This window comes from Bufo bufo, chromosome 5 (assembly GCF_905171765.1).
Source record: "Bufo bufo chromosome 5, aBufBuf1.1, whole genome shotgun sequence".
Taxonomy (NCBI): Eukaryota; Metazoa; Chordata; class Amphibia; order Anura; family Bufonidae; genus Bufo; species Bufo bufo.
Window position 1 is genome coordinate 453,767,995 of NC_053393.1, and position 18,997 is coordinate 453,786,991.

The 18,997-nt window shown below is 47.4% G+C and overlaps 1 protein-coding gene across 2 annotated transcripts in view; it reads left to right on the top strand.

The window, feature by feature from the left end:
* Positions 1–2,438: 2,438 nt before the first annotated feature.
* Positions 2,439–18,997, top strand: part of AHR (aryl hydrocarbon receptor) — a 131,788-nt gene continuing 115,229 nt past the window's right edge. For both annotated transcript variants that reach the window (XM_040433679.1, XM_040433681.1), the window contains exon 1: positions 2,439–2,779. In XM_040433679.1, the coding sequence (XP_040289613.1) occupies positions 2,724–2,779 (56 nt within the window). In that variant the 5' untranslated portion in view covers positions 2,439–2,723. The remainder of the gene's footprint in view (positions 2,780–18,997) is intronic.

Sequence of the window (18,997 nt, forward strand, 5' to 3'; positions counted from 1 at the left end):
CCTCCTTTGGCAGCAATAACTTTAACCAAACGTTTCCTGTAGTTGCAGATCAGACGTGCAGAACGGTCAGGAGTAATTCTTGACCATTCCTCTTTACAGAACTGTTTCAGTTCAGCAATATTCTTGGGATGTCTGGTGTGAATCGCCTTCTTGAGGTCATGCCACAGCATCTCAATCGGGTTGAGGTCAGGACTCTGACTGGGCCACTCCAGAAGGCGTATTTTCTTCTGTTTAAGCCATTCTGTTGTTGATTTACTTCTATGCTTTGGGTTGTTGTCCTGCTGCAACACCCATCTTCTGTTGAGCTTCAGCTGGTGGACAGATGGCCTTAGGTTCTCCTGCAAAATGTCTTGATAAACTTGGGAATTAATTTTTCCTTCGATGATAGCAATCCGTCCAGGCTCTGACGCAGCAAAGCAGCCCCAAACCATGATGCCCCCACCACCATACTTCACAGTTGGGATGAGGTTTTGATGTTGGTGTGCTGTGCCTCTTTTTCTCCACACATAGGGCCAGATTTATCATTAGCTCAGGTCAGAATAATGGAGTGAAAAAGTCCCAAACGCTAAAACTGCGCACAAATTTGCGACTTTTTTCTGCTCTGCACTATGCTCGCCAGTTTTCTGAAAGTGGGCGTGTTTTCATATGTAAATGAATCTCTAGACAGATTTACTATTAGGACTATTTAAAAAGTCGCAATTTCCCTCCAGTGAGGACCATGCTTATCTTATGAGACTTTTTAATAGAACATGCGACTTTTTCATAAAAACGTGCGACTTTTTCGTAAAGACGTGCGACTTTTGTAAAGCTGCTTACTGACGGATAAACTGCTACCGTCAAACCACATGTATTACAGTCTTAAAGGGCCGATCATAAATCTGACTTGGCTAAAACTGACTTTAGCCATATGTGAAAGTGGAGTGAGCTGTCAGAGGAATGATAAATCTGGCCCATAGTGTTGTGTGTTTCTTCCAAACAACTCAACTTTGGTTTCATCTGTCCACAGAATATTTTACCAGTACTGCTGTGGAACATCCAGGTGCTCTTGTGCAAACTGTGAACGTGCAGCAATGTTTTTTTTGGACAGCAGTGGCTTCCTCTGTGGTGTCCTCCTATGAAATCCATTCTTGTTTAGTGTTTTACGTATTGTAGATTCGCTACAGGGATGTTAGCATATGCCAGAGACTTTTGTAAGTCTTTAGCTGACACTCTAGGATTCTTCTTCACCTCATTGAGCAGTCTGCGCTGTGCTCTTGCAGTCATCTTTACAGGACGGCCACTCCTAGGGAGAGTAGCAGCAGTGCTGAACTTTCTCCATTCATAGACAATTTGTCTTACCGTGGACTGATGAACAGCAAGGCTTTTGGAGATACTTTTATAACCCTTTCCAGCTTTATGCAAGTCAACAATTCTTAATCGTAGGTCTTCTGAGAGCTCTTTTGTGTGAGGCATCATTCACATCAGGCAATGCTTCTTGTGAAAAGCAAACCCAGAACTGGTGTGTGTGTGTGTTTTATAGGGCAGGGCAGCTGTAACCAACACCTCCAATCTCATCTCATTGATTGGACTCCAGCTGGCTGACACCTCACTCCAATTAGCTCTTGGAGATGTCATTAGTCTAGGGGTTCACATACTTTTTCCACCTGCACTGTGAATGTTTACATGGTGTGTTCAATAAAAACATGGTAACATTTAATTCTTTGTGTGTTATTACTTTAAGCAGACTGTGATTGTCTATTGTTGTGACTTAGATGAAGATCAGATCACATTTTATGACCAATTTGTGCAGAAATCCATATCATTCCAAAGGGTTCACGTACTTTTTCTTGCAACTGTAGCTGTGATCCATGTACAATGCACACCACACACACAGCTCTGCTCCATGCACACCACACACACACAGCTCTGCTCCATGCACACCACACACACACACACACACAGCTCTGCTCCATGCACACCACACACACACAGCTCTGCTCCATGCACACCACACACACACAGCTCTGCTCCATGCACACCACACACACACACACAGCTCTGCTCCATGCACACCACACACACACAGCTCTGCTCCATGCACACCACACACACAGCTCTGCTCCATGCACACCACACACACACACAGCTCTGCTCCATGCACACCACACACACACACAGCTCTGCTCCATGCACACCACACACACACAGCTCTGCTCCATGCACACCACACACACACACACAGCTCTGCTCCATGCACACCACACACACACACACACACAGCTCTGCTCCATGCACACCACACACACACAGCTCTGCTGCGGCACATTCCCCCGTTCTCCCTGAATACAATATTCCATCTTCTTCCTAAGTTCTCCCTGCGCTCGAGCGCCGCCGCTTCCCCTGCTCTAACCTCCCCAGCCCTGACTCCTCCCAGAAATGTGACCGGTCACATGGCAGTGACATCATCAAAGGTCCTTTGGCTGCCCAGGGTCTAGCATCTACGGAGCGTTGAGGCAGGGAAGAGAAAAGCAGGCGCGGGGCGGTGCGCATTATCTCATGCAGCGGGGACGGCTCCACGGAGTTTCACTTGGTCTCCGCTCCTCGCCCGTCAGGAACCGCAGACGCTGCCCGGACCTGGGATTAGTACCGGCGCTGTGAGCCCGCGGCTGGCCTGGCAGGAGGAAGCCCAGAAGAAAGCCATTAACTATTCAGGCGGCTCTCCCGAGTCCGAGTGTGCGGGAGCCATGAACAGCAACATCATGTACGCCAGCAGGAAGAGGCGCAAACCCGTGCAGAAGACGTGAGTCGCCCCCGTGCCTGCTGGGAGCGTCCCGCAGGCCTAGCGCCCGCACAAACTTCTGTCTACCTACCTACAGGCTGGGGAGACACCTAGCGCTTGTTGACATGGCTGTCAGGGGGCTAGGGCATTCACGGGTTAATGAGAAGGACCTGCGGAGCTGCCAGGAGGGGAAGGGGTATGACTGCACACAGACATGGCACTGCCACTTTATTCTGTATATATATATACACCATATTGTAATTTGGCTTCACACCACATGCACGGTCACACTGAGCATTGCAGCGTTTAGTTAGCTGGATATTGTGTCCCCCTAGTAAATCATTCCGATAAGCGGCGTCCCTCCGTATTAGATACTGATCAGCGGTGCCCCCCGGTGAGAATTCTGGTCAGAAATTTTGGGAAGATGGGACTTATGACAAGCAAGCGACATCTGCGTTGGGATGCTGAGGCAAATGCTGCGTCCTGTCCTCTTATATAAGAGGCAGCCAGATGGAAGGGGAGGACAGGGTTAATAAGAGGGGATCCGATCTAGGCTGGGAAGTGTCCCCGTCCGCAGCCGCTGCTCCGCTGCTGATTGCATTCGGGGGTGCACCTACCCTACCTGCTTGTACTGTGTATTCCGCCATAGGGCTGCAGACATGTTCAGCATTTTGTGTGCTGTTTTTGTACCCCTGCTCCACCCCTCATTGTTTCGCACTCTACTTCTTCCCCCCTGACCCCTCCGTACGGACCGCGCTGCGTTACATGAAAGTTCTTGAGTTACGCGGACCCCGCCGCGGGCTGCCTATCTCTTGTGGTCAGTCGTCGCCCGCCCTGCTGATAGGGGCGCCGCTGCAGGGACATTAGGTCTGGTGGTTACCGCCAGGATAGAGAGCCATATCCATTCTGCCGGTTGGAGTAGGGGCGTCGTTTTCTTGGGGAGGTGGTTGGGCATGTGCCAGGGTGGGCGCTAACAAGCCACTGCCTTGGATTTAGCTGCTGAAGGGATCAGCTACAAGTCGAGGTGATTTCTGGACCCAGAAGATCTGGAATATCTATATGTGTGTAATGTAGAGCGGTATTATTTACATTGTGTCCTACTGGCCACCGAATGGGAATAGTTCCCCTGCTTTCCGTCATCCAGATCCGAGATGAGTCATGTAAATATCAGAACAATGAAGTTATGAAACGCACACGCATATTATGTCTATGGTCGGGAGATTGCATCCATCCGTCTCAGATTTCTCAAAGCATGGAGCAAACCCGCTCGTTCCCCTATGACGAGAACCTGGCAGGAGACGGTTACATGTGGAATGTTTCCCCCCATTAAAAATAATGCAGAACCCGAGGCGTGGTCGGGCATGTCCCCCCAGGTGAGGCCCTATACGGTAGGGTGTCACTTGCGTTTTGGGAAATTCTGATTTGAGAATTTTGTGGAAACAGACAGACGGAGGGGTGGTGGAGGAGACCCTGGGTGCAGGCTGAGGGGCCTCCTTCCTTCTCTTCCATGCCACTGCTGCAGACGGCGGTGGGAGCTGCTTGTTGGGACCTGCAGGGTGATACTACTGAGGCTGTTAGCGATGGGGTGGGCTGACTGGAAATGGGACAAATCCCCTCGTTTTACTACATCCCTGAGGCAAGCACCAAGATGGTGTCAGGAGGGTCATGTCGGAGATCTGCTAGTGTCACCTGGAGGAGATCCAAAAAGTGATCAGAACTTCTCTGCTTAATTCTGTAATATAGTGATTTAGGGTGAGGGCAGACAGTGTTTGTTTTTTTTGGAGGATTCTTTGAGGCGGGTTTTCCTGCAGGTTTTGCAGCCAAAGCCAGAAGTGGATCCAGCAGGAAGGAGAAGTACCAGTCCGTCCTTTATTTCTCATTCCTTTCGAATCCTTTTCTTGCTTTGGCTAAAAAATCAGCCTCCAAATCTCCTCCAAAAAAAAACCTTACCCTTAGGCCTCATGCACACAACCGTTGTGTGTTTTGCAGTCCGCAAAACACGGATGACGTCCGCGTGCGTTCCCCAATTTACGGAACAGCGCGGACAGCTATTAATATAACTGCCTATTCTCGTCCGCCAAACGGACAAGAATAGGACAGGTGATATATATTTTTTTTTTGCAGATCACGGAACAGAGCAACGGATGCGGCCAGTACACGGAATGCTGTGCACATCTCGCGGCCCCATTGAAGTGAATGGGTCCGCATCCAAGCCGCAAAAATTGCGTCTCGGATGCGGACCAAACCAACGGCCGTGTGCATGAGGCCTAAAATGTGATTTCAGAATAATATAAAAGAAATCGCACATGATGGGCCGGCGGGCGGCGTGAAACCTGCAACAAGCACTCGCCGTGTGAACAGCGCCTGACAGTTCAGTCTGATTGCTGGAATTGAGCGGAGCTGCATCTCCTGGTGTCCGGCCGCGCTCTTGTGTCGGCCTAGATGCTGATCAGTAGTACGCGTGCTTTTATAGTCTTCTTATATCCTGCTGATCTGTATTAAGGCAGTATACTAGTGGCCATTGTTTTGTGGTTTTTTACACTTTGTGGTTATTTTTTATGAGCTCAGTGTTTGTATCCTGATGTTTCACATCGGCCGATCTGTTTTACATTTGTTTCATTTTTGCTTCTATTATAGTGGGAGACACGTTGTGCTGTTACTTTAGAGTCTATTAGTGGTGAGGTCCCTTTTGCATGCATGCTCAACCTGCGTCCCTCCAGCTGTTGCGAAACTACAACTCCCAGCATGCCCAAACAGCCTACAGCTATCAGCCTACAGCAGGGCATTGTGGGAGTTGTAGTTTTACAACAGCTGGAGGGCCGCAGGTTGAGCATGCCTGCTTTAAAGTCTTTGTCATCAGCATGTGTTTTACAGGCACCGATTTTTAGGCTTGTAAGGATAACCATAATGGGGGTCATTTTATGCTGGACTTTGTTTCCCAAACTTCACCCCCCCCCCGGCCCGGCCCTGCGCTGCCAAAGGATTTGCCTAATCTAAGACTAGGCATGCCCTTCATCCTAAACTAGACGCACTGCCAGCAGTCTGTGCCCCTGACTGGAGTAGATTTCACTCCTCTTTTATGCCTAAAAGATGATAGATTTGTCAGGGCGGACCCCGCTCACTCCCTCCGAGTGGTGAGGCCGACATAAAAACGCCCCTGCGACCAATATTGTTGCATGGGTGTTAGTCGCCAAACGGGATCTTAAGACTTGTGGCATTGAGCACTTAGTAGACGACCTCCAATGTTATTGGAAATGCTTAAAGGGGTTTTCTGGGATTTTAATATTGTTGACCTATCCTCAGGATGGGTCATCGATATCAGATCGGTGGGGGTCCGACACCTGGCACCAATCGGCTGGTTGAAGAGAAGGCCGCTCTCCATGGCAGTGCAGCCTGCTCGCCATGGACCTTCACTCCTATAGGACGGCTCCTTCCTATTCAACTGTATGCTACAGAGCCGTCCTATAGGAGTGAATGGGACGGCTTGTAATTATGTTGCCGGCGAGCAGGTAAAACCGCGGATTTCTCTTTGAGCATTTAATCGGCGGGGGGCTCCAGGTGTCTGAACCTGAAGAGAAGTCCTATATGTCCTTTATACGTTCTCTCCTTGTATCACCCACTCTTGATTTTGGCTTCCATAACTGCATCAGGAAACCTGACCGCGTCCTATCCAGAAGAATATCCGCTCCCCCGCCATGGCTGCTTTATAGCACGTATCTCCAGAAAATATTTGGCCGTCTATGGGAATAATATTCGTGCTTCTACTCATAATGTTCATGTCATGAATGTCGTGTTTGCTAGGCAGTGAATGGGTTAATGGCGGCTTAGCGGTATGCTACAATGCAGCGAGGGTGGGCTCCCTGCCAAATCCTATGGCAGAGGACAGCGAGGAGACCTTTGGTCTTTATTTAGAAGGCTCCTCAGTCTTGAGACGTATTGTATGCTGCTGATTTCTTGCAGCAAGCGAAGGAGATGTTCACGGGTCGTTTTCTAGTTCAGGAACTGCCGCTTTAAATCAAGCCTTTATGGAGCCCCCTCTGCATCAGCTCTGCTGTTCCTGCGCTCTATTTAGTGCCTTGACATTGTACATGACTTGCTCAATTTATTTGCTTCTTATTCAATTAGATGTGCTTTGTGGCTAGTCAGGGGGGTGGAGAGCAGCAGAACCTCCACAGAGGAGACCTGGACGGTGTAATAGAGTTATGTATACAAATGACTCTTACTGGTGCCGCAACTGGGAGATCTCATCGGCATGTTGCTTCCACGATGCAGCGCTCACTCCTTGCAGGCCTTAAAGGAGTTTCTCACACACACACACACTAACTCCAGCACACACACACACACACACTAACTCCAACACACACACATACACACACACAATAACTCCAGCACACACACACACACACACACACACACACACACACACACACACAATAACTCCAGCACACACACACACACACACAATAACTCCAGCACACACACACACACACACACACACACAATAACTCCAGCACACACACACACAATAACTCCAGCACACACACACACACACACACACACATACAATAACTCCAACACACACACACACACAATAACTCCAGCGCGCGCACACACACACACACACACAATAACTCCAGCACACACACACACAATAACTCCAGCACACACACACACACACACACACACAATAACTCCAACACACACACACACACACAATAACTCCAGCGCGCGCGCACACACACACACACACACACAATAACTCCAGCGCGCACACACACACACACACAATAACTCCAGCGCGCGCACACACACACACACACACACACACACACACACACACACACACACAATAACTCCAGCGCACACACACACACACACACAATAACTCCAGCGCACACACACACACACACACACACACACACACAATAACTCCAGCGCACACACACACACACACACAATAACTCCAGCGCACACACACACACACACACAATAACTCCAGCGCGCACACACACACACAATAACTCCAGCGCGCGCACACACACACACACACACAATAACTCCAGCACACACACACACACACAATAACTCCAGCGCACACACACACAATAACTCCAGCACACACACACACACACACACACACACACACAATAACTCCAACACACACACACACACAATAACTCCAACACACACACACACAATAACTCCAGCGCGCACACACACACACACACACACACACACAATAACTCCAACACACACACACACACAATAACTCCAACACACACACACACAATAACTCCAGCGCGCGCACACACACACACACACACACACACACAATAACTCCAGCACACACACACACACACAATAACTCCAGCACACACACACACACACACACAATAACTCCAACACACACACACACACACACACACACACACACACACACACAATAACTCCAGCGCGCACACACACACACACACACACACACACAATAACTCCAGCGCACACACACACACACACACACACACAATAACTCCAGCGCGCGCACACACACACACACACAATAACTCCAGCGCACACACACACACACACACACAATAACTCCAGCGCGCACACACACACACAATAACTCCAGCGCGCACACACACACACACACACACACAATAACTCCAACACACACACACACACACAATAACTCCAACACACACACACACACACAATAACTCCAGCGCACACACACACACAATAACTCCAGCACACACACACACACACACACACACACACAATAACTCCAGCGCGCGCACACACACACACACAATAACTCCAGCGCGCACACACACACACACACACACAATAACTCCAGCGCACACACACACACACACACACACAATAACTCCAGCACACACACACACACACACACACACACACAATAACTCCAGCACACACACACACACACACACACAATAACTCCAGCATTAAATAAAGCAGAAGATGAGGCTCCGAGTGCACTTAGACATTCTCCAGAGTAAATGCAGTCTGTGACCCGCACCCTGTGTTTACATCCCATCCCAGTGTTTGCAGCATTAGGTCTCTGCCTCTCCCTCCCCTCCCAGCTAGAACATCACAGATCCAGGCAGGGTCGGAGGCCTCATTAGTATTCACTTCAGTGAATACTAAGGCTACTTTCACACAGTGATCCGGCAAAACGTACGCCAACTGATGGCATTTGTAAGACTGATCAGGATCCTGATCAGTCTGAAAAATGCATTGAAATGCCGGATCCGTCTTTCCGTTGACCGGCAAAACGGATCCTGCTTTTATTTCTTTCACATTTTTTTTTAATTTAATTTTTATTCATTTGGTTTGCGCATGCGCAGACTGGAAGGATGGATCCGGCATTCCGGTATTTTAAATGCAGGATCTGGCACTAATATATTCCTATGGAAAAAAATGCCGGATCCGGCATTCAGGCAAGTCTTTTAGTTTTTTTTTGGCCGGAGATAAAACCATAGCATGCTGCAGTTTTATCTTTTGCCTGATCAGTCAAAAAGACTGAACTGAAGACATCCTGATGCATCCTGAACAGATTACTCTCCATTCAGAATGCATGGGGATAAAACTGATCAGTTCTTTTCCGGCATTGAGTCCTTTTGACGGAACCCAGTGCCAGAAAAGAAAAACACTAGTGTGAAAGTACTCTAAAGAACTGCCTGCCGCATCACTCTGCCGCAAGTGTGAAAGTAGCCTACTTAGGCCTCTTTCACACTTGCGTTGTTGGGATCCGGCATGCACTTCCGTTGCCGGAGGTGCCTGCCGGATCCGGAAAAACGCAAGTGTACTGAAAGCATTTGAAGACGGAGCCGTCTTCCAAATGCTTTCAGTGTTACTATGGCACCCAGGACGCTATTAAAGTCCTGGTTGCCATAGTAGGAGCGGGGGAGCGGTATACTTACAGTCCGTGCGGCTCCCGGGGCGCTCCAGAATGACGTCAGAGCGCCCCATGCGCATGGATGACGTGATCCATGCGATCACGTGATCCATGCGCTTGGGGCGCCCTGACGTCACTCTGGAGCGCCCCGGGAGCCGCACGGACGGTAAGTACACTGCTCCCCCGCTCCCCGCTACACTTACCATGGCTGTCAGGACTTTAGCGTCCCGGCAGCCATGGTAACCACTCTGAAAAAGCTAAATGTCGGCTCCGGCAATGCGCCGAAACGACGTTTAGCTTAAGGCCGGATCCGGATCAATGCCTTTCAATGGGCATTAATTCCGGATCCGGCCTTGCGGCAAGTGTTCCGGATTTTTGGCCGGAGCAAAAAGCGCAGCATGCTGCGGTATTTTCTCCGGCCAACAAACGTTCCGTACCGGAACTGAAGACATCCTGATGCATCCTGAACGGATTACTCTCCATTCAGAATGCATTAGGATAATCCTGATCAGGATTCTTCCGGCATAGAGCCCTGACGACGGAACTCTATGCCGGAAGACAATAACGCAGGTGTGAAAGAGCCCTTAAGTGGTGTTGGGGGAGAGGCGCCTTTGTCCTGCACATAGACATTTACCAAGGAAATTATTATTCACAGGTTCTCCTCAGGATTTGAACCCCAGACCTCCTTTCTGGTAGGCAGAAGAGTTGCCATTACACTATAGACCTACTCTTTTGGATGGTTTGAATTTTCTGTGCTTAAAAAGTTATTTTCTTTAAAGGCACAGGCATATGAGAGGCAATGGTGGCTGATATGAGGCAATGGGGACACCTGGGGGCTAATATGAGAGGCTGATATGAGGCTGCTGGGGGCTGAGATCTGATTGGGGGTCATTCACATTGGGGTCTGAGCTGAGGTCTGATTGGTGGTCTGACCTGAGGTCTAATGAAAAATATTTTTTTCTTATTGTCCTCCTCTAAAACCTAGCTGCAATATCCACTCCACTATTAGGGTCCATTCACACGTCCGTGGAACGGGTCCGCATCCGTTCTGCAATATCCGGAATGGGTGCGGACCCATTCATTCTCAATAGGGCAGGAATGGATGCGGAGAGCACACTATGTGCTCTCCGCATTTCCGGGGCGCGACCCCGATCTTTCGGTCCGCAGCTCCGGAAAAAACTAGAACATGTCCTAATCTTGTCTTGTCCGCAACAGTTCTACGAGGGTGCTGGCCGGGTGTATTGCGGATCCGCAATACACTACGGACATGTGACTGGACCCTTAAAGGGTTTCTGCCACCAGATTTAACCCGATTAAGCTAGCTGACATTAGCGATTTGTAATGTCCGCTAAACCTAACTATCCAATTCATACTTTTATCTATGCCTCCGTTACGCCAGAAATCTAACTTTTATAATATGCTAATTAGCCTCTAGGAGCAGCGGGGGGCGTTGTTCCTGCTCCTAGAGGCTCCGTTCTCCCACCTCTGTCACCTCCCTCCAAGTCCTGATTGACAGGGCCAGGCAGCGCTCGCATCTGTCTGCCAGCCCTGTGCTCTGGGGAAATCTTGTGCCGTTCAGTATTCGGCGCAGGCGCGGTGAGGAAGCTGGCAGCCTGCGAGCTGCTGTGAACCCCCCTCCTGTTTAGTATAGAGGAACCTCTCCATGCCTTGTTGTCCTTTTGTAGAGCATGTCCCCATCCAGTAAGATTCTGTCCTCGGGCAGACTCTTATGTTGCGGGCTTGTTCCCCTTTAATCTGCTGCAGACTTGTCCTGGCTTTCTTCGGTCTATTATTTTGTTCTTTAATGTGTTAGGCCTCTTTCACACGAGCGTGACGGATTAGGTCCGGGTGCGTTCAGTGAAACTCGCGCCATTTTGCAAGCAAGTTCAGTCAGTTTTGTCTGCGATTGCATTCAGTTTTTTTCGGCGCGGATGCAATGCGTTTTGATGCGTTTTTCACACGTGATAAAAAACGGAAGGTTTACAAACAACCTCTCCTAGCAACCATCAGTGAAAATCGCACCGCATCTGCACTTGTCTCCGGATACAATGAAGCCCCATTCACTTCTATGGGTCATGGCTGCATGGAAAACGCAGAATATAGAACATGCTGCGTTTTTGACGCAACGCAGAACTGATGCGTGAAAAAGAAAGCTCATGTACACAGACCCATTGAAATGAATGGGTCAGGATTCAGTGCGGGTGCTATGCGTTCACGTCACGCATTGCACCCGCGCTAAAAACTCACCCGTGTGAAAGGGGCTTTAATTCTTCATGTTTCTCCAACTAATCAGATCTTTTCAAGGGATGAACAAAAAGTCATGTTGCTTCTTGCCCCGTAGAACTGTAACTTGCCATAATTCAATTGGGTGCAATTTAGAGAGGAGAACAGTTTCATTATTCTTTAGGAATGTTCTGTGTATGTAGAAATGTCTGCCGCCTTGTGAGGAGGCCATTCACTAGTCAGGAGACGGTAATATTCACGTGTGATAAATTAACGTTTATTAATCATAAGAGCTTCCAGGAACCAAATCGTGGCTGTTACTATAGAGCCAGCAGTTGTGGGCGAACAGTTCACTATTCATCAGATCTAAGACAAACACTTAGGTTTTTTACAGTCTTTTTTTATTTTTATTGCCGGATCTATAAAATTGTCATATACAACATCAAGTTGTCCGTGTGATTTGTTACCATAACCTTATGTTGGAAATGGATCACAAGGAAACGGAGAGGTGTAGAAACGGCCCATACCAGCGTAAATGGCGCCAGCTTGAAAACCACTGCTTTCCATATGCCATATAACAGCATATGGACATCATTTATGGAGTCCCAAGCTCAGGAGCCAAAGGGCATTGCCCCCGACAAAAGTACAGCTCTCGCTGTAGACCCTGTCTGTACTTGTACAGGGAGTGCAGAATAATTAGGCAAGTTGTATTCTTGAGGATTAATTTTATTATTGAACAACAACCATGTTCTCAATGAACCCAAAAAACTCATTAATATCAAAGCTGAATATTTTTGGAAGTAGTCTTTAGTTTGTTTTTAGTTTTAGCTATTTTAGGGGGATATCTGTGTGTGCAGGTGACTATTACTGTGCATAATTATTAGGCAACTTAACAAAAAACAAATATATACCCATTTCAATTATTTATTTTTACCAGTGAAACCAATATAACATCTCAGCATTCACAAATATACATTTCTGACATTCAAAAACAAAACAAAAACAAATCGGTGACCAATATAGCCACCTTTCTTTGCAAGGACACTCAAAAGCCTGCCATCCATGGATTCTGTCAGTGTTTTGATCTGTTCACCATCAACATTGCGTGCAGCAGCAACCACAGCCTCCCAGACACTGTTCAGAGAGGTGTACTGTTTTCCCTCCTTTTAAATCTCACATTTGATGATGGACCACAGGTTCTCAATGGGGTTCAGATCAGGTGAACAAGGAGGCCATGTCATTAGATTTTCTTCTTTTATACCCTTTCTTGCCAGCCACGCTGTGGAGTACTTGGACGCGTGTGATGGAGCATTGTCCTGCATGAAAATCATGTTTTTCTTGAAGGATGCAGACTTCTTCCTGTACCACTGCTTGAAGAAGGTGTCTTCCAGAAACTGGCAGTAGGACTGGGAGTTGAGCTTGACTCCATCCTCAACCCGAAAAGGCCCCACAAGCTCATCTTTGATGATACCAGCCCAAACCAGTACTCCACCTCCACCTTGCTGGCGTCTGAGTCGGACTGGAGCTCTCTGCCCTTTACCAATCCAGCCACGGGCCCATCCATCTGGCCCGTCAAGACTCACTCTCATTTCATCAGTCCATAAAACCTTAGAAAAATCGGTCTTGAGATATTTCTTGGCCCAGTCTTGACGTTTCAGCTTGTGTGTCTTGTTCAGTGGTGGTCGTCTTTCAGCCTTTCTTACCTTGGCCATGTCTCTGAGTATTGCACACCTTGTGCTTTTGGGCACTCCAGTGATGTTGCAGCTCTGAAATATGGCCAAACTGGTGGCAAGTGGCATCTTGGCAGCTGCACGCTTGACTTTTCTCAGTTCATGGGCAGTTATTTTGCGCCTTGGTTTTTCCACACGCTTCTTGCGACCCTGTTGACTATTTTGAATGAAACGCTTGATTGTTCGATGATCACGCTTCAGAATCTTTGCAATTTTAAGAGTGCGGCATCCCTCTGCAAGATATCTCACTATTTTTGACTTTTCTGAGCCTGTCAAGTCCTTCTTTTGACCCATTTTGCCAAAGGAAAGGAAGTTGCCTAATAATTATGCACACCTGATATAGGGTGTTGATGTCATTAGACCACACCCCTTCTCATTACAGAGATGCACATCACCTAATATGCTTAATTGGTAGTAGGCTTTCGAGCCTATACAGCTTGGAGTAAGACAACATGCATAAAGAGGATGATGTGGTCAAAATACTCATTTGCCTAATAATTCTGCACGCAGTGTATTACATGATCGGCCGTTCATATGAAATGAGTAACTGGCTGCAGCTAAAGGCCACAGGGGTTGGCCGAGGGTCTGATCAGCGGGGTGCCGACCATTGATGTCATTGTCGCTGAGCTGCAATTCCAAGAACAGCCACTATACAATGGGCGGCACTGTGTTTGGTAAGGAGGCTGTGCTGCTGATTGGCAGGGCTGCCGGAGAATAGGTCATCAGTATTAAACTTTCAGTCAACCCCTTTAAAGCAGGGTGGTGGTCGGCTAATTTTTGGTCTGCCTTCAATGAAAGTAGGGATTGTTCATCTGGGACAACCCCTTTTTATATTGTAATTTATGCCTGATTTAACTCGCTTATTCCCACTAGCTTCTTTTGTATGGTTGACAAAGAACATTGGTACTGTAGAGGATCGTTCATCTCTCCTGACATGTCTGCTTTAGTTACTACTTCTGTTCCTCATGTAACTACAATTCTGGAGCATCTTTTTCTCAAAACGATGTGTTCTGATGTTCCTCTGTTATTCCTACTGGAAGAAATTAATTGATTACTAGTTGACCGTGTGTCCCATACACAGTAGGAAACTGTCCAGTCGTCACTGACAGTAGCAGAGTGGGGACACACCCCTTGGATAAAGGTGAATACTAACACCTGATTGGCAATATACTTGTACATTTCTAGGAGGGATAATGGAAGAATGTTCCAATGCAGAGTTATGAGTAAAGATGCTCCAGAATTACTGCTGGGACCCACACTGATCATGAGAATGGAGCACCCAAAATGAGTGGACCTACAAGTTGGCCATGTGTAGAGATGAGCGAACTTCTGTTTTAAGTTCGGCGTCTAAAGTTCGGCTTCCGGTTAGTGGAGGATCCCGATATGGATTCCGAATTCCGTTGTGGTCCGTGGTAGCGGAATCAATAATGGCCATTATTGATTCCACTACCACGGACCACAACGGAATTCGGAATCCATATCGGGATCCTCCGCTAACCGGAAGCCGAACTTTAGACGCAGAACTTAAAACAGAAGTTCGCTCAACACTAGCCATGTGCACTGCCGCTCCATTCATCTGGATGGGACTGCTGGAAATATCCAAGCCCTGTACTTGGCTGTCTCTTGTAGAGATGAATGGAGCAGCAGTGTGCATGCCCAACCTGCCACATTCAATTTGGGGGAGCCCTGTGGGATACGCGTTCCCCGTTTTACTCATGGCTGTGGAATCGGAGTCAAAGCTGGCTTTGGATGCAGTTGGAGTCGATAGAAATGTTGTTGAAAATATTGTGTCATTAATTTACTAACTTTCATATACATTTAGAAAGGTTTTGAAGTTGTTAATCATACATATATTTTATGTTTTATCTAAGGCCCTTATTTATCCAGCACAGTGATAAGCAGGGGGTTCTAGTGGTGATAGACAATCAGTTCTCACCTCTCCTGTCTTTATACTATAGTCAGTGATAAGCAGGGGGTTCTAGTGGTGATAGATAATCAGTCCTCCCCTGTCCCTTATACTATATATCTTCATGCTGCTCCAAGGTTCTTAGTTACAATGCCTAAAACAGTGCAAATGCAGCAGTGAAGACCAGAGGAGGGGTTTCACCACTGGGGCATGCCTGCAGCCATCTCAGATCTGCTAGACAGAACTGGAAGACAGCATTAAAGATGCTGTTCATGAATAAGCAACTTCACACAGGTGCCTGCAGCGTGCCACCGCTATGGAAAGAATCATACTTGCCTACTCCCCACCACTCTGGTCCTGACCGGACGGGTCCCGCGTCCGGTCTGAGGCTTGTCTACTTCCTCCCTGCCATGGGCAGGATCATCTTTCTCCAATGCCGCCAGTAACTGGCTTTAGCGGTGACATGTCTATTGTGGACATGTCACCACTGAATCCCGGTTATTGGCTCTAGTGGAGCAAGGTGATCCTGCCCATAGCGGGAAGGAAGTAAACAAGTCGCGGACCAGAGCTACTGATGGCAAAAAAGTATAAATCTTTCCATAGCGGAGGCAGGCTGCGGGCAACTGTGAAAAGTTATTTCAGAAATTGTATTCTAATAAATATGGTTTACCGTATTTTTCGCCCCATAAGACGCACTTTTCCCCTGCAAAAAGTGGGGGGAAATGCCCCTGCGTCTTATGGGGCGAATGCTGCCATTTTACATCGCAGTCTGCGATGCTGCAGCATCTCAGACTGCGATGTATCAGCTGGGAGGGAGGAGGGGCCGGTGTCATTCAAATGCGGCGGGGCAGGTGCGCTCCCTGTACTCCGGCCCCATCGCTCACTCACTTCCTTAATGCCTAAACCTTTTATAATAATAGCTTTCATTGAAGTTCCGATCCCCAGCCCCATCTGTACTACTTACTAAATGTCCTGTAGCAGGCAGAGCAGGGCGGCCGGCCGGCTGTAACTCACTAACGTCACGTGCCTGCGCCACCTACTTCATTCATAAAGTAGGTGGCGCAGTAACGTGACGTCAGTGCCATACACAGATCACCCCCCCCATAACAGTGCCATCCACAGATCACCCCCCCATAACAGTGCCATCCACAGATCACCCCCATAACAGTGCCACCCACAGATCCCCCATAGTAGTGTCATGCACAGACCACCATTAGTTCAAAACCCACCAAAAGCACACCTTTTGGTTACATTTTTTTTCTTATTATTTTCCTCCTCAAAAACCTAGGTGCGTCTTATGGGCTGGTGCGTTTTATAGGGTGAAAAATAGGTAAGTTCTATCCAAGTAGCCGGATTACTTACATGATAGGAAGAAGAAGCAGCCCAATGTTAACAAATTTACTGCAGTAAAATGGTATTACTATATTATTGACCGTTTATGAAGGAGTGGGTGATAAAATGCGGGAGTCGGAGTCTTTGGCTTACTGACTCCACAGCCCTGGATCTTAATTGATGTAGGTTCCGGTGGTAGGACCCCCATATCCTGGGAATAGGGGATATTGTGTCACTGCCGGAATACCGGATTAGAAACTTGATAAATATGGATTTATTAATAATTGTCTCGGACGATGGGAGCAGTGGTCTGTCCTGCATCCTCATCTGGGTAGGGAGCTATGGGCTTGCACACTAGTCTTTTATGTCTGTTCTGTCAGCCACTAGCTGGGCGCCACTTGTTTGAGGTGGGTCCTCGCTGATTCTTCATCTCCCTCCACTGCCGGTTGGCACGGTCATTTCAAAGCTAGTTCACACTTGCAGAAGAGCCTTGTGAAGCTCCAGCTAAGATTGCTCATCAGTGGTGAGTTAAGTCTTCTTCATTTCTTCATGGTGCCGTACTTGCTGTGTGATTATTTATGTATGTGTGTGTATATATATATATATATAATCTATCTCATCTATACACTGTAGTGACTGATATAAAGGGTACAGAACGCAGCTCTATGGATCTTTGAGGGCTCTCAGGACGATGGTCTTCTCTGTGGTGTTCAGTAGGACGCCATGAAGTAGAATGTGTCTGTACAAGAGGTTTTCCTCAGTTGGCGTATTTGTTGTCTCACTTTGAAGTTTTGCGTTTAAGGGAATTCTGCATTTTTTTATGCTTTTTATGATTTCTTGTTTTGTTGAAGATACGTTTTACGTGTTTTTTGCAGAAAATTATACTTTTTTTTTATTTATTTTTTGTCCTTTTACCCCTCAAGAAAACTTAAGTGGTGTTTTTTTTAATTTTATTTTAATTTTTTCTGCCACTCTCTACTTCATAGTCCAGGGGTGATGTTTCGACACAGGGGCATGTGACCACTGCAGCCAATTACTAGCAGTAGGGCCAGTATATCTGCCAGGCTTGGAAGTCAATGTCCCAGGAGGTAGTTAGCCATTGACTCTAGACTTTTGCTACAGAGCACTACATTTTTGGGTTGCTTTCTATAGCTTTTAACAACCTGTCCCCCCCCCCCCCCCCCCCCCCCCCCTCCTTAGCTGATAGCTCATATGACAGATAACACCAGCTCTTCTCAAACCTGTAAAAGGATCCATGAGGTTCTGGTATGCTGTCCATCATTTTGTGGGACAAATAGCTTTTATTTTGCAATGCTGTTCTCCCATTAAAATTAATGGAATCTTCTACAGAGGCTTGGAACAAAGTTACCAGTACAGATGTGAACAAAGCCTTAGGCCTCTTTCACACGAGTGTGACGGATTAGGTCCGGATGAGTTCAGGGTGCATTAAGTGAAACTCGCACCATTTTGCAAGCAAGTTCAGTCAGATTGTGTTCAGTTGTTCAGTTTTTTTTTTTCTGCGCCGGTGCAATGCGTTTTGATTCCTTTTTTTTACGCCTGTGATAAAAAAAACTGAAGGTTTACAAACAACATATCTTAGCAACCATCAGTGAAAAATGCATTACATCTGCACTTCCGGATACAATGCGTTTTTCACTGAAGCCCCGTTCACGTCTATGGTGCCAGGGCTGCGTGAAAAATGCAGAATATAGAACATGCTGCGTTTTTGACGCAACGCAGAACTGATGCGTGAAAAAAACAAAACAAAATGAATGGGTGAGGATTCAGTGCGGGTGCTGTGCGTTCACGTCACGCATTGCACCCGCGCTGAAAACTCGCTCGTGTGAAGGGGCCTTCTAGTGGAGAGTCACTGATGTAAATGGACAATGTGAATATTATTTTACCTCGACACAAATTTGAGCCTTGCAAGGGACTCTGAGGAAATGTTAAGCTTCATGCACAGACTTGTGGTACTGGCTCCTTCAGGACCCATATCAAATCAATGTGTCCAGGGGAGAATATCAGACATTTATCATCTGTGGAACCTTTGGCACCATGGAAAAGCCTACCATTTAAGAGGATCGGTCTTTTAAAAGACTGCCTAGTTCAGAAGTGCTAAAAGTAAC